This window comes from Budorcas taxicolor, chromosome 24, assembly GCF_023091745.1.
Source record: "Budorcas taxicolor isolate Tak-1 chromosome 24, Takin1.1, whole genome shotgun sequence".
NCBI classification, from domain to species: Eukaryota; Metazoa; Chordata; class Mammalia; order Artiodactyla; family Bovidae; genus Budorcas; species Budorcas taxicolor.
Window position 1 is genome coordinate 15,698,531 of NC_068933.1, and position 25,370 is coordinate 15,723,900.

General features: G+C 40.5%; 1 protein-coding gene across 1 annotated transcript; it reads left to right on the forward strand.

The window, feature by feature from the left end:
* Nucleotides 1–4,871: 4,871 nt before the first annotated feature.
* On the forward strand, nucleotides 4,872–23,957 carry F11 (coagulation factor XI). The gene is made up of 14 exons (XM_052661476.1): nucleotides 4,872–4,926; nucleotides 7,133–7,295; nucleotides 8,713–8,819; nucleotides 10,002–10,161; nucleotides 13,421–13,530; nucleotides 14,239–14,398; nucleotides 16,588–16,697; nucleotides 16,791–16,953; nucleotides 17,041–17,147; nucleotides 20,207–20,375; nucleotides 21,472–21,647; nucleotides 22,440–22,535; nucleotides 23,089–23,228; nucleotides 23,796–23,957. Exons 1-14 carry the CDS (start codon nucleotides 4,872–4,874, stop codon nucleotides 23,955–23,957), a joined length of 1,878 nt encoding a protein of 625 aa, XP_052517436.1.
* The last annotated feature ends 1,413 nt before the right edge of the window (nucleotides 23,958–25,370 follow it).

A 25,370-nucleotide genomic window follows, 5' to 3' on the forward strand; every position in this document is an offset into this window, starting at 1 on the left:
GAAAAAAAGTGGTTTGCAGTGAAAATCTTTTATCTTCACTACTAGTGTCCTAAAGGATGTTTGAATAAGACTTGAAGGGCTTGCAGTGTAATCCTTGGGCTATAAAATAAATTATTTTTTCACCCTCGGGCTCTTGCTGGTCAAGGAATGACCTGCTTTGGGCAAAAGAGGAGAGCTTAAATGTGAAGCTCCTCCGGGATATGCTGATCATCTTAAAGTTGCCAACTGGAACCAGTGGTGCTGGACTGGTCTCTTTATTACCCATCACGTGTTCAGTACAAGGGGGAACAGAAAGAGCACTTCACCCAGTAACAGCGTCAACAAACTGAGATGTGTGTAAGAGGCTAAGAGGGCCAGAGGCTGGCATGACTTCACTTTCACGAGGGCAAATGGACAGAGAGGCATGGGGCAGCACTGAGCCTGCAGGCCAGCTCTGTGCCACCAGCATAGCAAGCTGCAGAAAGCCCAGCATGTGAACACATCTGGTTAGCCAAGGGCTCCCGCATCTTGTCTCCTTCCTCGCCGAGGTGTGGGAAACATCTAAGGTATACTTAAAATTTATTAAAGTGGGAGCCACTTTCATTCACATCTCATAGATTATAAATGGGCATTCATGTCTAATGAATGAGTATGTCTTTAGGCTCAAGATGAAGCAACGGCAGCTTAAAGAGGTAAAGAGACCACTTCAAGGTCACCCGCAAGGACAGAGTCAGGACTAGAACTGGCATTCATATCCCAGGTGAAAGTTATGAGCGACCTAGACAGGATATTAAAAAGCAGAGACATTACTTTGCCAACAAAGGTCCGTCTAGTCAAGGCTATGGTTTTTCCAGTAGTCATGTATGGATGTGAGGGTTGGACTATAAAGAAAGCTGAGCGCCAAAGAATCGATGCTTTTGAACTGTGGTGTTGGAGAAGACTCTTGAGAGTCCCTTGGACTGCAAGATGATCCAACCAATCCATCCTAAAGATCGGTCCTGGGTGTTCACTGCTAAGTCACTTCAGTCCACTGTCCCTGGGATTCTCCAGGCAAGAACACTGGAGTGGGTTGCCATCTCCTTCTCCAGTGCATGAAAGTGAAAAGCAAAAGTGAAGTTGCTCAGTTGTGCCCGACTCTTTGCGACCCCATGGACTGCAGCCTACCAGGCTCCTCCATCCATGGGATTTTCCAGGCAAGAGTACTGGAGTGGGGTGCCATTGCCTTCTCCTGGGTGTTCACTGGAGGAACTGATTTTGAAGCTAACTCCAATACTTTGGCCACCTGATGTGGAGAGCTGACCAATTGAAAAGACCCCAATGCTGGGAAAGATTGAGGGCAGGAGGAGAAGGGGATGACAGAGGATGAGATGGTCAGATGGCATCACCGACACAATGGATATGGGTTTGGGTGGACTCCAGGAGTTGGTGATGGACAGGGAGGCCTCGCGTGCTGCAGTTCATGGGGTTGCAAAGGGTCGGACACGACTGAGCGACTGAACTGAACTGATGTATCCTAAGTCAGTATCATATTGTATTATGAGGAAGATTAAAAAAAATGACAGGAGCACATATAGCCATCATTCGCTATTTTTATTATCATCTAAAGCAGTGGTTCTCACCTGAACACACTCCCAGCCAGGGGACTTTGGGCAATATCTAGAGACATTTGGTTGCCACACCTGTATGCTGTGGGTACTAGTGGGTAGAAGCCAGGGATGTTGGTAAACATCCTACTATGAACAGAACAGCCCCTCAGAACAAAGAATTATCTGTCCCAAATATTAGTAATGCCAGTGTTGAAAGGTCAGTATTAAAAGAGAATGGAAAGGGGATATTTCAGGGACAGCAAGGAAGAGGTTTCAGGACGTTGGAGTCTGTGCTTTTCTTCGAAGCAAGTCTTGATAAGAAAGGAGATCCAAGAGAAATCTGACGTTGGCTGTGACTGAGAAAGTGCACCTGTGTGTTTCTTCCTGTCCCAGACGGAGAATTTTAGGCCACCAAGGATTCCAGCTTCTAACTTATTCTTGGGTCTCTATAGACCAAGTTCTGAATTTTTCCTGAGATTTTGTCCAGTAATTCCCTATTTTCATTAAGCTTCAAAAGCATTCTACTTCACTGCAGGGGTTGGGGGGAGAAAGCTTTAAGAGAAAAGTATTTAACAGTAGAATTCTAATCTGCAAAACATTGGTCGAAGAGAATTCTTAGAATACTTGGTGTCAGTTTGAAAAGAAGCTCTATTTAATATGGAAGAGTTCCTACACAGGTAAGACTCTTATTCTATTTTCATTTGAATAGACAAGAATATTTCAGAATCCTTATATTATTTCGAAGGCTTTAGAAATTTCACTAATTTAGCGAGACCAAATTTAGGAAAATATTATTTGGTTTCCCAATGATGTATATCGCTTGTCAGAGTCTTTCTGTTTCTCTCAATAGAGTTGGAGGCCTATCATTATAATCTTTGTACTAAGGCTTTAGGATAGAGATAGGGTTTCATGAAGTAAACCGTACAGGGAAATAAGGACCTTACATAATTTCATGTATCAGTTTTCCACAAAAAGCTTTCCTGGCATAAATTCGCTATTCTATGTTTGAACTGCCTAAAGAACAGTGCATTATAGACATATGCTTCTTGTGTAGCTGAAATTTACTTTTATTTTCATTTATTTATTTTTGGCCCTGCCACATGGGATCTGCTACTGCTGCTGCTGCTAAGTCACTTCAGTCGTGTCCGACTCTGTACGACCTCGTAGACGGCAGCCCATCAGGCTCCCCTGTCCCTGGGATTCTCCAGGCAAGAACACTGGAGTGGGTTGCCATTTCCTTCTCCAATGCATGAAAGTGAAAAGTGAAAGTGAAGTCACTCAGTCATGTCTGACTCTTAGCGACCCCATGGACTGCAGCCTACCAGGCTCCTCCATCCATGGGATTTTCCAGGCAAGAGTACTGGAGTGGGGTGCCATCGCCTTCTCCGCATGGGATCTAATTTCCTGAAAGTGTTAGTCACTCAGTTGGGTCCTGCTCTTTGTAGACCCCATGGACTGTAGTCCCCCAGGCTCCTCTGACCATGGGATTCCCCAGGCAAGAACAGTGGGGTGGGTTGCATGTGTTCCTCCAGGGGATCTTCCCAACCCAGACCTCCTGGGTCTCCTGCATTGAAGGTGGATGCTTTACCGCTGAGCTACTAGTGCTCATTACAACTAATCCTTTCCAGGTCTCCAAGGTAACACTGTGTAAGGGGAAATGGGCTTGCAGAAAAGCAGGGATCTACAATTGACCCCACCTGCTCCACAACCCTGGAACAGCTGAGTTTCAATTCTCTACTTTTCCAAACATCAGTTAGTCCATCAGACTTTCCTTGTTTTCTTTTCAGATGGTGAGATTCCAGTTAGCCTGAAATTAATGATTAACAGTTGCTATTTGAAAATGTGGTTAAGTGCAGCTTTGGCCAGTGGGCATCCTCATTTTGAGTTTAAGGAGATGGCAACCCACCCCAATATTCTTGCCTGGAGAATCCCAGGGACGGGGGAGCCTGGTGGGCTGCCATCTATGGGGTCGCACAGAGTCAGACACGACTGAAGCTACTTAGCAACAATGGTTAAGAAGTGAAGAAGTGAAAGTGAGGGCACTCAGTCGTCTTCGACTGTTTGCAACCACATGGACTGTAGTCTACTAAGCTCCTCTGTCCGTGGGATTTTCCAGGCAAGAATACTGGAGTGGGTTAAGGCACACAGGCAAATTTAAGTTCTCTAAGCTTCTCTCTGGTCACTTGTTTGGATACACAGGAAAACGAGAGAGAAAAAAAATCAGTGTATTGAAAAAGCAAGCACCTCTACCAGAGTACATGTTTGATATGCAAAGATTTTAAGTACTTTGACAGGCATTCTGCACAAGGAAATGATGTTACATCACACTGGGAATCAGCAAAAGTAAATATTAAAGTTAAGTGAACAGTACCTGCAAAAACTCATTGAGAAGAGGATGGCCATTTTGGAAGACAAAAAACATTCTTATTAAGAATCACAACAAACAAGGTGTTTCAGGTATGATTTCAAAAATTATTATTTAAGATGTCCCTCAAACAATTATTCCTTGATGTGCCTTTTTCTGTGGAGTTAAAAAATTTTTACAATAGAGAATAAAATGTGTCTGATTTAATATTTTGGAAGTTTTTAGTTAATACCCATAAGCAATGTGGGAGGAGATTGCAGAATGGAAGAAGAGTAATAGTTTGTACTCAGTAGCAAGTATTTCAGGAATTGAAAAGATATTCAAGAGTAATATGAACACATCAGAAGACAATCTGTCTCATAGATTTCCCTTGAGACAGGAAAACTGTCTCAAGTTTTCCATAGAGATGTCAATTCAGGGCTTTGTGGAGATAAGTATGTGCGTAGAAGACCAAGACAATCTAGGAATATATTTGCAACCTCATTTTAAAAATAGAACATTTTAGAAGTAGAAAATCAGTTATAGCTTCTTTGATAGATTTAGAAAAGAAACTTCAACAATGGAAACAAAGGAAATGAATTGGAAGAGAAGATAAATATGGAAAAATGGAGATGGAGAGAGGGTAGATGATCATGAGAAAGGTCTGATCAGTAGTGAGCTGGAGGCAAAAGAGAGGGAGGGAGGGAAGGAAAGGGGACGACCCTTCCAAGTCCTCGGTTCCTCCCAGTCGTGAAGGTGTTGACCACTGCACAAACAAGCATGTTGAACATTCTAGGATTGGGGGGAAGATAAAATTCAGCACTATGATAAGGAGCTCTGTGACTCCTATTGAATTATTTACTCCTCTCCCTCCACATTTCTTGTAAACTCTGACATCAGTAAATTAATTAAAATTCATGTCTTATGTTGTAAGCATATGCACATTTTTCATTTTTCGTAGGATGGCTTTATTATACCAAATGGTACATTTCACTTTATTTGCCTCCGTTGCTGGTGGTAAGTAGAGTCTTATCTTTAGTGTTGACTGGAAATAGCTTGGTTCCCCGACTTATGGATTAGAAAACAGGAGGGCATAAACCCAAAAGGGAAAATCACACATGGTCTTATTAATATTTTATTTAAGAAGGCCTAGTGGTGGGTCTAAACCTGCATGTAATTACAATCAAACTAGTAATGAGTGATAATGATATTTTGAGATATCTGAAACGGTAGTGTTTTCAGATCTGCTATTTTTATTATGCCAAAGGCACAGGTCCTGTGAACATGAATGCATTTTGCTCCTACATTAGCCATGGAAAGATATGCCATATTTTAGTTAGAAGTTAGTGAAAATGAAGTTGAAATTTCTCCTCATTTAAGTCCATGGACTACATAATCCTCTAAGCCTCTAGTGATAATTTCTACTGTTTTTTTAACCTGTATACTTTTCCACATACTTACTGGCATGTTGGTTATTACTGAGGTAAAATTACTTATTTTTAGTTTTACTTATTTTTTTGTTGCTACAATAAGTTTGAGTTATATTTTGTTCTGCCCAAATATTTTTATTTTTGTTATATATATATTTAAGAAGACCAAGGGTTATATCTTAGTATTTGTCAAGGAAAATATACCAAGATTAAAAACTCCAATACGTTTATTCAGTGATTAAAATAGTAATGACCTAAAAATCCACAATCTGGAATATTAGATGTTTCTTTCTAGAAATAGAAGAAAATTTCAATTTTATGTAATTTAGTTTTGTTTGTATTTTTAACTTATTTATGGTTTCAGTGGAAGGGGCTTCAGTAATTTTTCTAAGAGTCTAAAGTTTTTGTTATTAAAATGACCTATTTATTTGTTTGGCTTTTATTAAAATATAATTGATGTACCATACTGTATATATTTAAGGTCTACACCACAATGATTTTACTTACATACATCATGAAATGGTGGCCACAATGTGGCCATCATCTCATATAGATACATTAAAGAAACAGAAAAAAATGTGCCCCTTATGATTCTATCTCGTAGGATTTACTCTCTTAACTTTCACATATAACGTACAGCAGTGTTAATTACATTTATCATGTTGTACATTACATTTCTGGTACTTACTTATCTTATAACTTGAAGTTTGTACCTTTTGACTTTTTTTTTTTTTTTTGGCCATGCCATGCGGCATGCAGGGTCTTAGCTCCCCAGCCAAGAATCGAACCCAGGCCCTCTGCATTTGGAGCACGAAGTCTTAACCACTGGACTGCCAGGGAATCCCCCTTTTGACTATCCATATCCAATACCCTTTTCCTCCAGTGACTGTCTCTGGTATACACAAATCTGATCTCTTTTTAAAAAATGTTTATTTTTAAAATATAATTGATGTACAATACTATGTTAATTCCTAAAAACAAAGCAAGTGAACAAACATAATGAAATAGAAATAGAGGCATAGATACACAGAACCAACAGGTGATTTCCAGAGAGGAGGTGGTAAGGTGAAGAGAGAAATAGGTGAGGGTGATTAAGAGGTCCAGACTTCCAGCTGCAAAATAAGTGATTCATAGTAACAGACTGTGCAGTGTGGGGAATATAGGCAATAATTTTGTACTATCTTTGTATGGTGACTGATGGTAACTAGATTTGTCATGATGATAAACTGAAATGTACAGAAATATCCAATCACTGTGTTGTGCAACAGGAACTAACATAGTGTTGTAGGTCAACTGAACTGGTCCATTTAAAAGAGTGAAGTGATATGATACCTTATCCCCTCAAGGGCCATCAAACGCTACCCAAAGCAGTAGGTACCCAAAACTGGGTGGCTACCCGAAGGCTACACGGAGCCTTACACAAGCATGGTGTTTAGACATAGAGAAGCGATGGGGAAAGGAAAAGCAGAGACCATTCTAGACCTGGATGGGGTCCTAGAAGGTGTTTTTGCCCGAAAAGATCTGAGAAACAAATTAATTACTTGCAAAGCACCCACATCTCCAGACAATCACTCAGAAGCGCTGTTCTATTGAGACACACATGCCGTTTCATAATTTTCTTTTCTATCTGTGGCTGCTTATCCAATAAACTAAAAGTGTTGATGGCCCTGGTTTCTAAGTTCTGATATTTCCCGTTAAGTAGACCTATTTCACTTGCCTTTGTGAGATTATTACCTGATCAGACATGTGCCCCATAAAATCCAAAATCACACACGTCATGTATTACGGCCTAGAGTGTGTGACCACGCTGTTCCAAGATGCCTGCTTTAAAGGAGGAGACATCTCTGTGGCTTTCACGCCAAACGCCAAGCACTGCCAAAGCACCTGCACCCACCATCCGAGGTGTTTGCTCTTCACTTTTATGACGGAGTCATCATCCGAAGATCCTACCAAGTGGTAAATGTTTGCTTTTCTACATAGAGGAAATAAATTGTATATGACAGACAGTTACCAACAATGAACTGTCATCTACCATTTTATAAAACTTGACGTTAACACTGGAAAATGTATGTTCCTTCAACTGAAATACTAAATATTTACAGAAGAAAGAGCAGCATTTAGACAGGTCAGGAGGAACGGCCGTGCCCCTCAGTGTGGACTTTCCAACTCTCTGGTGGTCTCAGTATTAACAGTACTCTCTGTCTGATTTTTTTTCTGCTTTAAAGCCAGTTCATCATTTTGTTCTTTGCCTTTCAATTGATTATTGATAGTTTAAGTGAAAGTGAAGTCGCTTAGTCGTGTCCGACTCTATGCGACCCCATAGACTGTAGCCCACCAGGCTCCTCTCTGTCCATGGGATTCTCCAGGCAAAAATGCTGGAGTGGGTTGCCATTTCCTTCTCCAGATTGATACTTTATATTATTCAAATTAGTATATTTCCCTCAATGATGTTATTAGGAAAAAAAATTCACTGTTTATAAAGGTAATTTGAAAGAATAGTACAATGATTCATATCATCCCAAGTCTTTTTGTCATTTTGGTCTTCTCTATTATGTATATGTAGATGTCTAACCATTTGAAATAATTTGAAGCCATCATAATATTTCACCCTTAGATATTTCAGCATATATTATCGTACACAAATGACATTAAAAATTAACAAGAATCCCTTTATATCATCTCAGTTGTCCTTCCAATGTAATTTACAGCAATTAACCAGAATGTTATCAAGATTCACAAATTACATTTGGTGGTTTTGTGTCTATAGTCATATTCTTAAAAATCTTGGGACGTTCCACCTACCATTTTTGTTTTCATATTGAGTTTAACATTTAATAATAAAGCTTTACAGCAGGATGACATTATCAGCATCTTTATGCACTATTGCTGCATTCAGAGTATTTACATAGTTCCCTGAACTTATAAAACTTACTATTCTAGAATTTACGACTGACTTGGCAAAGTTTTTCTTAATAGGCAGAAAGTAAATATCTTAGGCTTTGTGGATCCAATAGCAAAATCAAGGATATTATATAAATACTTATATAATGATTCAAAATATAATCATTGAAAACTATAGAAACCATTCTTAGCTCATGAACTATATAATGAAACAGGCAGAGAGCTGCATTTAACCTAAAGGCCATAGTTCACCCACTCCTATTTTGTGTTTGGAAGGAAAATTTCATGTCCTTTTTCCAATGTCGAGATGTTGGAATGAAAACCAAATTCACAATCTCTTAAGAAAATATTTGTTTTGGCATGAGATAGAGGAATGTTTCCTTCTCTTTGACTCTCTGCGGGCTGACTTTTAAGATCCATTATTTTAAAACATACGTTTTCACCCAGTAATGTTATTTCTTTAAAAAAACAGGTATACTTGCATCCTGAAAGACAGTGTTACAGGAACACTGCCAATGGTGAATATGACAGGAGCAATTTCTGGATATTCTTCCAAGCAATGCTTGCACCAAATAAGTGGTAAGATGTCTTGCTAGAATTGATATTGATTAGTTACTGTGATGTATACAGGTAGTTACACCAGCTATGGTTTTATGGCTATAAAATAAAATGCTGTGATATGGAAACAAACCCTCTCAGTGAAGCATTCTTCACACAGAGTAAAAATTAGCACACATGCGTGTCTTCCCCCACCACTCCATTATGCTGTGCTTGTACTTAATCACTCAGGTGTGTCTGACATTTTGTGGCCCCATGGACATAGCCCACCACGCTCCTCTGTCAGTGGCATTTTCCAGGCAAGAATATTGGAGCAGGGTGCCATTTCCTACTCCACAGGATTTTTCTGACCCAGGGATAGAAGCCCTGTCTCTTGTGCCTCCTGCATTGGCAGGTGGATTCTTTACCACTAAGGCCACCTGGGAAGCCCCATCCTATTACAGGTCATTAACATTTATCTCATCGGACACATCCAACTACATCAGGTCATCATTCATTTTTTCCCCTCTCCTTTCCAGCTTAACGTTTTATATGAAAGGCCTTATTAAATACATTAATTCAAATCAAGGAAAGCAGCTATAAAGGTTGAGATGACACTTGCCGTAACAGTGAAATAGACACTAGTAGTATAGGTTAGTTAGTGAATCAGTCCATCAGTGGAGTGAAGGAGACAAGAGAGGCCAGCTCATAAACCTGAAGCAGAAACGTACAAGTCTCCTGTTGCTGCTGGAGAAGGCAGTGGCGCCCACGCCAGAACTCTTGCCTGGAGAATCCCAGGGACGGAGGAGCCTGGTGGGCTGCCATCTATGGGCTCTCACAGAGTCGGACACAACTGAGTGACTTCACTTTCACGTTTCACTTTCCTGCATTGGAGAAGGAAATGGCACCCCACTCCGGTATTCTTGCCTGGAGAATCCCAGGGACGGTGGAGCCTGGTGGGCTGCCGTCTATGGGGTCGCACGGAGTCGGACACGACTGAAGCGACTTAGCAGCAGCACCATATTGCTGCAGTGTAAGAAGGCAATGGCATCCTCTTACTGTTTCCATGGAAGAGTAGGAATTGAGCAGATTAAAATAGAATTAGAGGATTTCTGAGAAAAAGTCAGTGAAAGAGCAAGTCTGGAGGAACAGTGGCTGAGATTGAATGATCATACTTGACGCCAGAGGCTGGAAAATAACCATATATTCTGATTTTATTTCCAGCTTGCAACAAAGATGTGTATGTGGACCTAAACATGAAGGGGATGAACTATAACAGCTCTATTACCCAGAGTGCTCAGGAATGCCAACAGAGGTGTACAGACGACATGCACTGTCATTTTTTTACATTCTCCACAAGTCTCTTTCCAAGCATAAAGGATCGGTGAGTGAGCTATGGGCTGACGGAAAACAAAACGGAATTCTTTTTTTTTTTTTTTCCTATCAACTTGATGTCAAATTTTATTTTTAACCCATGCAAGACAATTCTAAAAATACTAATACCATAGATTTTTTGGTGAAAAATGTATTTAAAGTCCAGCTTGGATGCACTTCCTTTTATAATACAGAATCTGTCTTTCAATGACACTTACCAAAAATGTTAAATCCACCTCTTAGCTAATTTATTGTTGTTACTGTTTAGTCTCTTAAGTTGTGTCCAACTCTTTTGTGACCCCATGGACTGTAGTCTGCCAGGCTCCTCTGTCCATGGGATTTCCCAGGCAAGAATACTGGAGTGGGTTGCTATTTCCTTCTCCAGGGGAATCTTCCTGACCCAGGGACTGAACCTCTGTCTGCTGCTAATTTATAGAGTGCTACATTTCTTAATTGACAGTTTTAAAACAGTTGCAATGGTCAGTCAGTTCCCTTCTCAGCCTAAAGCATGCTACAGTCTGAACTGGTAGAATCAAAAAGAAAAACCTACTCAGATATCCTCCCAAATAACAATTCCCCAACTGAGACAAAGTAACCAAAACCTATTTGAAATACTTTAAAACTTGTCCCGCTACTAGATTTTGAAATATTCCAGGGGTAAATATATTATGTAAAAATACAAAAGGATCTGATTTGCAATTGATTAACTTCTTTTCTCTTGAGAAATATTTTTAGGGAAAAATATCATTAACTTTTTAATTTAGAAATATTTGAGATATTTTGGATTTGTATCAGTTCAGTTCAGTTCAGTTGCTCAGTTGTGTCTGACTCTTTGCAACCCCATGAATTGCAGCACGCCAGACCTCCCTGGCCATCACCATCTCCCGGAGTTCACTCAGACTCATGTCCATCAAGTCCGTGATGCCATCCAGCCATCTCATCCTCTGTTGTCCCCTTCTCCTCCTGCCCCCAATCCCTCCCAGCATCAGAGTCTTTTCCAATGAGTCAACTCTTCGCATGAGGTGGCCTAAGTACTGGAGTTTCAGCTTCAGCATCATTCCTTCCAAAGGAATCCCAGGGCTGATCTCCTTCAGAATGGACTGGTTGGATCTCCTGGCAGTCCAAGGGACTCTCAAGAGTCTTCTCCAACACCACAGTTCAAAAGCATCAATTCTTCGGCGCTCAGCTTTCTTCACAGTCCAACTCTCACATCCATACATGACCACAGGAAAAACCGTAGCCTTGACTAGACGGACCTTAGTCGGCAAAGTAATGTCTCTGCTTTTCAATACGCTATCTAGGTTGGTCATAACTTTTCTTCCAAGGAGTAAGCGTCTTTTAATTTCATGGCTGCAAGTCACCATCTGCAGTGATTTTGGAGCCCCCCAAAATAAAGTCTGACCCTGTTTCCACTGTTCCCCCATCTCTTTCCCATGAAGTGATGGGACCAGATGCCATGATCTTCGTTTTCTGAATGTTGAGCTTTAAGCCAACTTCTTCACTCTCCTCTTTCACTTTCATCAAGAGGCTTTTTAGTTCCTCTTCACTTTCTGCCATAAGGGTGGTGTCATCTGCATATCTGAGGTTATTGATATTTCTCCCAGCAATCTTGATTCCAGCTTGTGCTTCTTCCAGCCCAGCGTTTCTCATGATGTACTCTGCATAGAAGTTAAATAAGCAGGGTGACAATATACAGCCTTGACGTACTGCTTTTCCTATTTGGAACCAGTCTGTTGTTCCATGTCCAGTTCTAACTGTTGCTTCCTGACCTGCATACAGATTTCTCAAGAGGCAGATCAGGTGGTCTGATATTCCCATCTCTTTCAGAATTTTCCAGTTTATTGTGATCCACACAGTCAAAGGCTTTAGCATAGTCAATAAAGCAGAAATAGATGTTTTTCTGGAACTCTCTTGCTTTTTCCATGATCCAGCAGATGTTAGCAATTTGATCTCTGGTTCCTCTGCCTTTTCTAAAACCAGCTTGAACATCAGGAAGTTCACAGTTCACGTATTGCTGAAGCCTGGCTTGGAGAATTTTGAGCATTACTTCACTAGCATGTGAGGTGAGTGCAATTGTGTGGTAGTTTGAGCATTCTTTGGCATTGCCTTTCTTTGGGACTGGAATGAAAACTGACCTTTTCCAGTCCTGTGGCCACTGCTGAGTTTTCCAAATTTGCTGGCATATTGAGTGCAGCACTTTGACAGCATCATCTTTCAGGATTTGAAACAGCTCAACTGGAATGCCACCACCTCCACTAGCTTTGTTTGTAGTGATGCTTTCTAAGGCCCACTTGACTTCACATTCCAGGATGTCTGGCTCTACGTGAGTGATCACACCATCATGACTATCTTGGTTGTAAAGATCTTTTTTGTATAGTTCTTCTGTGTATTCTTGCCAGAAATTGGATTTGTATAGGGAGGTACAATTATCTGGAGCATCCCTGGTGATTCAGGGGTAAAGAATCTGCCTGCAATGCAGGAGCCATAGGAGGTGTGAGTTCAGTCCCTGGGTTGGGAAGATCCCCTGGAGAAGAAAGGGGCAAACCTTTCCAGTATTCTTTCCTGGGAGACTCCATGGATAGAGGAGCCTGGCAGGCTACAGTCCACAGGTTCGCAGAGAGTAGGACATGACCAAAGAGACTCAGCACATACATGTACTACACTTATCTGAAATCTAACAATGAAAGAAGAACTCAAAATGACTAGTATTTGGATTTTCACATTCTGGTCTACACATTCACAAAAAGGAGATGAGCGGAAATAAAGCGTCAAAGATTTACTTGAAGAAAAGCAATGAATGATAACACAAGATGAAGTTCTCAAATCAATAATTAAGGTTTTGTGGTTTGTCTTTAGCTCAGCTCAAACCCACCTTTCTACATATTTTATGTGTAAGATTCAATGCAAAGTGAACAGCAAGCCAGGACATCAGGAGTTGCTAGGTATTATTGGAAAAGTTAAAATGGTAAAATTGAGATGAGCTTGAGAAGTCTTTAATTCCTACATCTCCACTCTTTATGTCACTACCCATCTAAAGCTGTCATTTTACTGATGAAAAAATAAAACTGACAAAATTCACAGAACCACCAACTCCCAGCAGAGATGGGACTCAAGAGCAGCTGTCTAGTCTCTCAGATCAAAGTTTTCAGAGCAATTCTTTAGCTTCCATGCCCAGGCCATCTCTAAATGTGATTTTTTTTATTATCTTATAGTTTTCCTTACTTGCGTTTGGAGGGATAAAATAATTTTCCATTTTGGTCTTTATTCAGTAACACTTGTCTGTTGAAGAACACCCAAACAGGGACACCAACCGGCATAACGAAGCTCCGTGAAGTGGTATCTGGATTTTCTTTGAAGTCCTGTGGCCTTTCTAACCTGGGTAACTCTTATTTTCTTAATGAGGTAGTTTAGCCATTCAGTGCTAATGATATGTACAATAGGCCTCACTTAGGATACCAGTTTGTGCTCCCTGATGAAATGGATCCATTGACCTTTTATTTTCCTCATGAAAAAAAATTCCTGATGTTCTATATGATAAAAATCTATATTGGAATTTAAAGCTTACAGCAATCACTTCAGTTATCCTAACTTTAAAAGTGTAAAAGATCTTGGGATAAACAAATCTTTTAAAGTTACTAGTAAGACCTTGGTTCTTTAGAGCCGTTTTAGGTTTGCAGCAAAATTGAGAGGAAAGGATAAAAATTTCCCTTTACCTCCTGCCCAGACACATAGTCAGCCGCCCCTATTACCAGGCATCCCTCACCAGAAGGTACCTTTGTTACAACTGATGAGCCAACATCATAATCACATCACAATCACCCGAAGTTCAAAGCTTACATTACAAGTCACTCTTGGAGTCATACATTGTATGGGTCTGAACAAATACATAGTGGCACGTTTCCATCATCAGAGTACCATTCAGAATACTTTCACTGCCTTAAAATTTCCCTGTGTTCTGCCTGTTCATCCCTCCCTCACCTCCCAACAAATGTTTATATGGAATTTATGAATACCGTGAGTGGGGTTTTACTTTTACCGATGCTACCAATGGACTGACCTTCTGACTATGCTTTCTTCTGCCGTGCAGCTTGCATTAGGGACGTTTTCCCGAGAACGGCGTTTGTGGACATCACCATCGACACTGTCGTGGCCCCAGATCCCTTTGTCTGTCGCAGCATTTGTACTCACCATCCCAGCTGTCTGTTTTTTACCTTCTTGTCTGAAGAATGGCCAACAGCATCTGAAAGGTAAGGAGTTAAGATTAAGGGTCATGTGTTATCTTTTAAAACAGTTGATCAAAACCCACCCTTGAAAATTCTGAGCAACTACAAATTTTATCTAAATGTCTCTCTAGAATAGATAAAAACTGCAAGGAAGAATCCTAGCTCCTCTCTTTCCATTTCCCACTCAGTGACCACAGGACTTTTGCTTTTCTTTAGGTGAGGGAGGTCTTTGCCTTCAGCAAAAGGACAGCAACAGAGGAGGAGATGATTAGATACCATCAGCGACTCAAAGGGCATGAATTTGAACAAATTCCGGGAGATGGTGAAGGACAGGGAAGCCTGGTGTGCTGCAGTCCATGGGGTCCCAAAGAGTCGGACACGACTTAGTGACTGAACCACAGTGGCAACAATGAGAGGGTTACTAGTTCTGAATAGAAGGAAGAAAATAATGATAGTCACTGAGAGGTATCTCAGCCCAACGCCTGGTTTAAGATCATTGATACAGGAGTACAAAGAGCTGGAAATCGCAGTGACCTCTCAAATTCAAAGTGGAGAGCGGGGCAAACAGTGGCCTTCATCAAAAGAATTGGGCATAATGGTGGAGGACGCTTTGAGAATTTAGGCCATTTCCCTAATGATGCATATTAACACAGGAAACTGTAATAAAAGCACGGGAAATTGCTATGATCATCAAAAGGATGTTTGTTGCCCCCATTAACAAAATTCACTAAAAAAAAAAAAAAGGAGAAATCATCTTAAGACTGTTTGCTTTAAAATCTAGGTTGTAGGTATTATCTGAATCTGAATTCTTAAGAGTTCTTGGCATTTGCTTGACATGGCTGTTCATTCCTGGGGGGAGTGTCCTCCAGAGAAATTCAGCCAAAATAAGCCCTTGAACTCCTGTTTATCAAGCAAGGCTGGTTTTTTTTTTTTTTTTAATCGGTGGAGGATATAACTATAGAAGTATCAATAGTAGGTTTGTCACCTGAGAATATCTTTGTTACTTTCATTTTCTCAATATGGTTCTAAACATGGAGATGCGATAAGTACGCTCAATAGATTAAAAATCTTGTACTACTTGGGCCAGAGTGGAAGTAAAACAGAAGTGATTAGATTGGGATATATTGTTAACGTAGAGCCAGTAAGATTTGTTGATGGATTGAATACCAGCATGAAGGAAAAGTCCGTGATGGCTGCAAAATTTTTTGGCTCAAGAAAGTTGGAAGGATGGAAATACCAATGAAGAGATGAGGGAAGATTTCCTATAGAGTTGATTTCAAGAGGGAAGAGGTGTCTGGTAGTCAATGAGAAAGAAATATCGAATTGGCAGTTAAAAAGAGAGGTTTAAGTCAGTGATTAGGTATCCCCAGCTGGTAATTAATGCCGCTGAAACTGATGAGATCATCAAAAAATTGAACAGAGGGAAGGAGGGCACAGATTGAGCCTTAGAGCATTAAAAATTTCAGAACTTAGAAAGATGCCTTTGTAAGGTGTTATTTTGTCTTAATCACAGTTCTCTTTCTTTCATATTCCATTTATAAAATTTCCAATCAATACCTATAAGAGGAGGTATTTGATCATCATTACAGGATGAGAGAAGAACATGGGTGCTACAAGCCAAGACTTGGCCTCTTAAATTCGAATTAATGAATATTAAATAAAACTAAATCTTCATTTCCTCAGCTGTACTAGCCACATTTCAAGGACTCATCATATGGCTGGCTAGTGGCTGTTGTAGTGACTAGCATATTTGGAGTGTTTGCGTCATTGCAAAAAACTCTATTGGACATCACTGCCCTAGACTGTGATTTTGTACTAGTTAGGAAAGGTTCCTTCCTCCCAGAGAAATGCCGCCTGGGTGTGGAGCCTGCATTTATCTCTGTCTAAGCCTACAGCAACTCTTCAGTAGCAGATTTCTAGGCAGCGTGAAAATTCTTGGATAGTTGAGATAGTCTAGGAAAGTTGAGAGAAAGGAAATGAAAAAGGAAGGTGCTAGGAACAGTGATGTTGAACAGAGCAAGCTCAGAAAATTGAGAGGCAGTTTGGAAAATGTCTGCCACCTATGCAACCTAGAGTCTGACTCAGTGTACTTTCAAAACGGAAACCCCTTCCCTATTGAATACCAACAGGAATTGATTTCTATATGCATTATGAAAATGTCTTCTTTGATACGGTTTACATGGTGCCTCTTGACGTCCCTTTTTCACTCTTAGAAATCTGTGTCTCCTTAAAACATCTTTAAGTGGATTGCCAAGCGCACGCTTTAGAAAGAACAAAGCCTTTTCTGGTTTTAGTCTACAAAACTGCCGGCACAGTGTCCCAGGTAATCAGTGCAAGCTCTTCCTTCTGATCAAGGTCAGCAAATGGGCGGGAGGGTTCTGCATTTCGCATCTCAATATGTGCTTCTGCGGTGCAGTGTTCTGCCATTCTTCATTCTATCGCCACACTGAGTTCTTGGGAGAAGAACTGGACATCGTAGACACGGACGGGCATGAAGCCTGCCAGAAAACATGTACCAATAGCATCCGCTGCCAATTCTTTACCTATTTTCCATCTCAAGAATCGTGCAACGGAAGGAAGTAAGACATGTCAAGTCCCATAGACGCTCCTGTCCCAGCTTGTTGAGAGATGTGTTATGTTTATACCATTTTGCTTCCAACCTGCAGGGGTAAATGCTACTTAAAACTTTCTGCAAATGGATCTCCAACTAAAATACTTCATGGGACAGGAAGCATCTCTGGATACACATTAAGGTTATGTAAAATGGATAATGGTGAGTTTAACGTCACTTGAAAAAAAGTAATAACCTGAAGGAGTTATTTTATCCTGAGTATGTCATGACTAAGAGAATCAATAATAGCCACAGAGGGGAGAAAATTAGTACAACAATGAATGTAGTTACAATTTTCTGTTATTTTCACTGCTGTCAATCAGGCTGACCTGTTTTAAAGGTAAATATTGGGCTTTAACTAAACTCTGCATTGCCTGGCATTAATTAAATATATGTTATAATCCCTCGGTCAAGAAGATCCCCTGGAGAAGGGAATGGCAATCCACCCCAGTATTCTCGCCTGGAGAATCCCATGGACAGAGGCGCCTGGTGGGCTATATAGTCCATGGGTTTGCTAAGAGTCAGACACCACTGAGTGACTAACATTTTTTGCTTAAACATTTTATAATTTGATACATTTATATAACCAGTATTTCCTGGTGAGGCTCAGGTTTAGTCAACATTTTTATGTCTGTTTGTTGATATCAAGGTCAGTGATCTTTCTTATTATCCTTTATAATAGAAATATCAACCAGCATCTTGATTAGTCATCTTCTTTCTATTGGTTGTTACTTGATCTTTAAATGAAATATAAATAATCATCTTATGTTTGGAAAATTATGTTATATATACAAGAAATATTCAGTAACTCCTTCTCCGGGGCCTTCAGATTTCCCGCAAGTGTTCAGAGTATTTATGAATATTAGCAAAAGTTACAGTAAAACCTTATTAACTTGTAACAATGAGTATAAGAGAGTGGAAATAAAAAGATTATCTATATTAAGCAAGACCTATAATAATTTAAAAATGATAATACCAGATCAGCAGTACTTCCATTCCAGGGGCCAATTTCTGAGCATAGTAACAAAACAACACTAAGGGATAGAATAGGAACATTCTCCCTACACGCATTCCTCCCTAAATTATCGTAATAACCTATGACGACTTTAGTGTTCATGATTTACATACACTGCATGTTTCTAGACTTTTATTGCTTACTGCCCAATATTACAATGTAATATAAATTAAGTTGCAGCTGAGATTTAATGAGTGAAATGGACGCGATAATTATGCTTTGTAGTAGATTTCAAAGTATGAAAATCTTCTGTGTCAGAAATACTGGCTCTACTGAGAGGTGAATAAATAAATCCTGAGGTTCTGAGAACTTGTTTTGTAGAACAGACAATGTTACATTGTGTCCAATATTACCCTCCTAGCTGGGAAATTCTGCCTTCCTAGGGTTTAGAGCTGAGAAGGCAATGGCACCCTACTCCAGGGCTCTTGCCTGGAAAATCCTATGGACGCAGGAGCCTGGTAGGCTGCGGTCAATGGGGTTGTGAAGAGTCGGACATGACTGAGCAACTTCACTTTCACTTTTCACCTTCATGCATTGGAGAAGGAAATGGCAACCCACTCCAGTGTTCTTGCCTGGAGAATCCCAGGGACGGGGGAGCCTGGTGGGCTGCCATCTATGGGGTCGCACAGAGTTGGACACGACTGACGTGACTTAGCAGCAGCAGCAGCAGGGTTTAGAGGGGCTCTGATGGGACTCTGGATGGTTCTAGCTTCTTTACAGTCAGTTGAGTTGTATCTCATACCTTCTCTGTTTTTCTTACAATAAATTTCCCTAAGACAAAAAGGAGCATTTACGATCTTACTGTTGTCCTGGTGCTACCAAGCAGTAGAAAGGATGGAGTCGATTTTATTGTCAGTAATGGTGACATCGCTTTAAAAAGGGGAGCCAGCACTTACACCTTAAATTGCAGAATCCATTCTCTTCCCTCTTTCCTTTCTAATGTTCCTTATGCTTCTAATGTTCTAATGTCCCTCCTTATGTTCCTTTCTAATGAATCTATGGCCTCTGGTCTCTAAAGGTTGCAGACTATATCAGGTGTAGACTGACAGCTAAACAAAAACTATAAGATAAAGGAAAATAAAATCTTATGTCTTTTTAATGCACCTTCTGATATAAGTGAAATGAGTTGATTAGGTTTTATTGTATTAGATTAAAAATGTGCTAATATGCAAGGGAATATCTGACTGAGACATTTATATCTTTCACTGTCATTGGTTTATACTATAACTTAACATTCTGAAGACACAGAGCAATTGCCATCCAAAGAAACATCTATTAGTTCAAAATGCAAGGCCAAGCATGGGTATTTTCAGCACTTTGTTTGAACTGAGAAATGAACACTGAGATCTATAATTCATCTTAACAAGGTCTTTATATATAATATTTTAATATATTTTAGTTACTGCTGACATATTAATTTTCCAAGTCAAGAAAGAAACTGAGGGGTGAGTTTGAATCAAAGTCCTCGGAAATATCAAGGGTCGAGCATAAAACCCCAATCTGTCAATAAGACCAAAGGGCAGAAGCTGTTCACAAACAGAAGAGAAGCCGGGTTGGGGTGTGGGTGGAGCTGGAGGGGCCAAGCGGGCCAAAGGGCAGCTGGGGTGGGAGAGCAGTGGGAGGAACTGGACAAAGGCTGCAAACGGTGCTCACCTCTAACCAGAGCTCTCAAACGTCAGTGAGGCTGATCAGAACTTAGGCAGTCAGGGTCCACTGTCAGAGTTTCTGATTCACAACGTCCAAGGTGGGGCCCAGGAACGATCATCTCTCACAAATTCCCAGGTCATGCCTGGGAGGTCGGTCTGGGGGCCACACTTGACAACCATTGCTTTAAAAGAATCGCTGGGGTTGTCATTTGAGGGAGGGCAAGCCTCGAAGTCCCAGACGAGACATTATTTTGTTGTTGTTCAGCCGCTCGGTCGTGTCCGACTGTTTGCGACCCCATGGACTATAGCATGCCAGGCTGCCCTGTCCTTCTCTATTATTTGGGGCATTATTTGGGAACGTGCAATTACAAGGTGAACCACTCATTCAGGTTTCATGTTCATATTGTGCTTTGCCAACTTGAGTCTAAAGTATCTTCAAGTGAAGGTCACGGTACATTATTGAACCCAGGGAAGGGCATTCCCTGTGTGCCTGAAGGAACGTAACTACTGATAGAAAATAAAGATTTAGGAAGCTACTCACTGCAATCCTTCTGTCGTAGTGTGTACAACCAAAATCAAGACCAGAATTGTTGGAGGAACCCAGTCTGTTCACGGAGAATGGCCATGGCAGATAACTCTGCACATGACATCACCCACCCAGAGACACCTGTGCGGAGGCGCCATCATCGGAAACCAGTGGATACTAACAGCTGCTCACTGTTTCAACGAGTTCAGTACTGTTGCTGGTTTTACTTGTTCACCATGCTCATGCATATATTAATATTAAATCTACTCTAGTATTTTATTTCAAAGATGTCAGTTTTCCTATTTGCTAAATTAATTTTGTCTTTAGTGGGGAAAAAAGTAAAAAGGAAGAGCTGTTCATATTCTATACCAGCATCAGAAGAGGTGCAGGAGCATGGCTGTTTGACTCCATAATATTCCACTTTTCTGGCTAAATGTATACTCATCCCCAGGGGACTTCTGCTTACCTCCTGTTGATTATATCACCTTCTGTGCACTGTCCTGGGCTTTGGGTTTAGGACTAAACTCAAAGAGAATTTCCTGCGTCCTGAATGTAATTTCCCACTTATTCTTCCTCTCCGCTCTGACTCTGTCTCCTCCTCCTCCTCCTTCTCCGCTCTCTCTCTCTTCCTCTCTCCCCACCCCTCACTCTATTTCCAGACATAGAAAGAAGGGTTTATTATGCGGGTTTATTATGCATCATCATATTGGATTCCCTACTTCAGTCATTTTCATTACTGGCCAGATATAAAAGCTCCATCGAGAGCATACAGACTGTGTGTATCCCAGGGAATTTTAGTTGACCAGATTTCCTCTTTGCACTGCAGTATCTTCTAGGTTGTTTTTAGACTCAGATTTGTGGTTTTGCCGGTTTATTTTTATCATTATGCAGCTTACTCATAACTCAAAGATTTGAGGTCATTAATCTCTTTTAGCTTTAACATATGGGACAGTGGGGTGCCAGAAAGTATGAGTGAATTTCTCAGGGTCACAGCCAATCAACAGCCGCACCTAAAGTAAAACCCAGAACTCTGTGTGTGTGTGTGTGTGTGTGTGTGTGTGTGTTGAAGGGTGGAAAAATTATTCATTGATGTTTGTGCATTTAATATAAGGTAATTGATAGCCCAGGACCTTCCATAAAAGAGGACTATGTGACTGAAAAATCTTAGCAGAAAATCACTTCTTTCCACATAAAAGCCCCTCACTGGCTAGGAATAGTGAGTTAAATAGCACTGTATCTCAAAAGGTTGGGAATTATTTGCTAACGGAAATCTCTTTTCCTCTCTTGCTTACTCCTTAGGGTCGAGTCACCTAATGTGTTGCGTGTCTATAGCAGCATTTTGAATCAATCAGAAATAAAAGAGGATACATCTTTCTTTGGGGTTCAAGAAATAATAATTCATGATCAATATGAAAAGGCAGAAAGTGGATATGATATTGCCTTGTTGAAACTAGAAACAGCAATGAATTACACAGGTATGGAAAATTTCAAACAGAAAGTTGTCTACAGTGATGCTGGGGTTCACACTCCCAGGTTCATGGCCTGACCTTGGCAATCCCTCCACGTATTACTGTCATTAAAAAGGGAGAAGGGCTGCAAAGCTCCCCTTTCAGTCCATTAAGACTGAATGCTGGGATCTTCCCTGGTGGTCCAGCGGTTGAGATTTTGCCTTTCAATACAGGGAGTGCAGGTTTGATCCCTGGTCAGGGAGTTAAGATCCCACATGCCGCATCCCACAGGCAAAACAAATCAGAGCATAAACAACAGAAGCAATATTGTAACAAACTCAATAAAGGCTTTCAAAATGGTCCATATTTTTAAAAAATGCATATGCATATAAAAGGCTGGCATGCTGTCCTGATGATTGAATCTATTTTTTTGTGGGGAGGGGTTCAAATGGCAAGTTTTCTTCAGATTCACAGAATGACATGACTTCATAATATATTGGAATGTTAGAGATGATTTATATCTCCTTTTTCAGCAAGAAAGGATGGCAAGTCAGAATGAGGAAGCAGTTTCTACAGGATCCCAGACCTCGTGAGAGTAACAGAGTTAATGGAGGAGGCTGTCTCTTGTTCCCTCATCCTTGATGTGTGATAGATAACTCTGACCATGAGGAATGAAAACATATGACAAAGAGGAAACAAAAACCCGAATAGAATAACCTGAGAACACACCCTAATCATAGAAAGTGAAGAGAGAGAGTTTTCCTGGGAAATGTGATGTATTCTGTTTCTGATAACTAAACTGTGATTTTTAAAATTTAGATTCTCAATGGCCCATATGCCTACCTTCCAAAGGAGATAGAAATGTGATGTATACTGAATGCTGGGTGACCGGATGGGGATACAGAAAATTAAGAGGTAAGAAACTATATTTTTCTGTGTGCTACAGCTGAAGACACAGAACACAGTTTAATCACAACATTTTCTGCTATCTCAAGTCACACAGCTAAAATGAGAGTAAAATAATAACATTATTCAATTGCAGAAAGTGTATTCATAAGGATGGAAGGCAAATATCACCCAAATGAAGATGATACCTCGCCTATTTGATTGGAAATTTTAAATATGACAATCTCTTTAAAGACTCATTACTTTTAATGAAGTGTAATTCAAAACCTAGCACTTTTCAGTAAATGTCTTAGCCTGTTATCCAATTATTTTCTCTGGAAAGTAATTTCAGTTAGAGCTGTAATTAATTTTGAGCTTAATTAACATGAACAAAATGGTACAATAGTGAGAATAACATCTTCTCTACACGCTGTAATTACAAAGGTCTGTGAGCTAAACCTGATTTTTGTTTTCTTCTAGATTTTTAAATAGGTGCGGTTTTGATTTTAAATATAGGTACTTATATTTAATTTATATTATATGTATGTGATTATTCCATTTATAAATCAAAATTTTGTTTTAGACAAAATACAGAATACTCTCCAGAAAGCCAAGGTACCTTTGATGACTAATGAAGAATGCCAGGAAGGTTACAGAAAGCACAGAATAACCAACAAGATGGTCTGTGCTGGCTACAGAGAAGGAGGGAAGGATGCCTGTAAGGTAACCCTGTCTTCAGCCAACTGAATAAACTCAAATTGGAATGTTTAATGCATTAAACTTTTTTTAATTTTTAAGTTAAACTTTTTTACTAATTTATTTATATCTGGCTGCACTGGGTCTCTGCTGCTGCGCAGGGGCTTTCTCTAGTTGCAGGGCCTGGGGACTATTCCCAAGTTGCGGTGCTCAGGCTCAGTAATGTGACACGTGGGCTCCATTGCTTCACAGTATGTGGGATCTTAGTTCCCAGACCAGGGACCAAACCCAGCCCTCACCCGCCACCGCATTGGCAGGTGGACTCTTAATCACTGGGCCACCAGGGAGTCCTCGGTTTGGTGCATTTTTTAAAAAACAGTCTTCTGCCAATGAGCAGGGAACACAGTGGGTTTATTTTTTCCTTACCCTAAAATCTGACGTGGATAGATTGGTGTGGGGGACAGGTAATCTGCTTCTTTGAAGTTTATTAAAGGGCCAAGACAGAATTTCAGGTGAAATCACTCCCAGGGCAAGGTATTTAAGATGCGAAGTCTGAACTGATCTGTGTGCCCTTTTCTTTTCTGTTTGTCACAGGGGGATTCGGGGGGGCCCCTGTCCTGTAAACACAACGAGGTGTGGCACCTGGTAGGCATCACGAGTTGGGGTGAAGGCTGCGGCCAAAAGGAGCGGCCAGGTATTTACACCAACGTGATCGAGTACGTGGACTGGATTCTGGAGAAAACGCAAGGCCCTTGAAAGGGTCCTCAGAGACCATTCGACTTCCTGAAGGGTAAATCGGATCATTCCCTGAAAAGGGTTTGGATTTCACTGAAGAAGACACTGCACCTTCATTTTCCTCCACAGGCTACAATTCTGAGACTGTAACAGACTGGAGGGGTTGGGTATTAGTAAGAAAAAGCAAACTGTCATGCCCCCTAAGCTCCCAGGGTTCCGTGATGATCAGAGTCTGACTTCAGTATCCAGGTTCTGTTTTGTTGGCTATACCTCTCCTAAACCAAGGATATACAATCAAGATTAAGATATATAAAGATTAAAGCGTAGCCAGATAGACCAGAAAAGGATCAAGTGGCGGCACCAAAGGATTGGGTAGAACTGCTCAAAGAAACCACTGTAAAAAGGTGTGGTGAATGAAACATGGGAAGCAGAGAAAATAGGAACCAGGACAGTCATCATCCAATCGCAAGATTCTGTGCTCTGCGTACGGGGAACTCTTTTGGGAAAAAAAGAACTGAATTTGATGGCAGGTTTCAGAATAATCAAAAATTCTTGTTAATTTTTAAATGGGTTTGGGTAGAGACAAACTATGAATAAGTGAGAATGTGGACCCCAGAATTTCTGTAAGGGAAAGGATTAAAAGCAGCAATCCACCTGGAAGTGGGTCCTCTGTTTGTGCATGGATTTCACATGCATTTGGCATAGTTTTGGGTACAGGAGGGCTGGTGAAGATGAGGGGGGTAAGCTAGAGACTTTAGACAACCTGCCTCTGCGAGTATGGGTTCACAAATCTACATTTGTAGATGATAAATGTATTGGAGAGAAATCAATGTAACATACACCAGTCCTACAGAAGACAATGATTTGGGAACACATGGATGGGTACAATAGTGTTTTCAGCATTTTCAAGGCAGCACCTTGTATTCTCAGTACTGGGATGTTCCCTGTCATGCAAATATTTACATGGTTATTGTTTTTTATATAGTCTAATAATCTAAAATTTGCACTATCTCCAACAGTTTTCAATCCATGCCAACAACCTGTGTCAAGATTCTGTCTAATATGCACAGCGTTGATTGAGCAGACTGAACTGGGGGGAATACGGTGGTGAGCCAGTCAATATATCTCTACCTTCATGAAGCTTCCAGTCTGGTTAGCAGGAGCCACAAAAAGAAAGTAATAATATGCATATAAAATATAGAGTTTTAAATGGAAATGAGGAGGCAGCATAGGGTTCTACGAGAAGGGAAGGGAAAAGAGAATTTGGAGCAGGTTCAAAGATTGGGATAAAAAGGAATTTTCTGAGGAAGACACAGTAAAAACAAAAGCAAAAAAAAAAAAAAAAAGACCGGAATGGCATTAAGACCTTAGCTACTGTCCCACCTCATTAAAGACTCCGGGAAACTTTGCTCTATTTTGAGGAAGAGGCTTGTC

What these genes read in the sequence shown, in the direction of transcription:
- F11 (XM_052661476.1), top strand. Translation starts at nt 4,872, where the DNA reads ATGGCTTTATTATACCAAATGGTACATTTCACTTTATTTGCCTCCGTT. An exon ending in ATTTGCCTCCGTTGCTGGTG is followed by an intron (nt 4,927 to 7,132) that starts GTAAGTAGAGTC and finishes ATTACGGCCTAG; the next exon opens with AGTGTGTGACCACGCTGTTC. An exon ending in GGGATACAGAAAATTAAGAG is followed by an intron (nt 22,536 to 23,088) that starts GTAAGAAACTAT and finishes ATTTTGTTTTAG; the next exon opens with ACAAAATACAGAATACTCTC.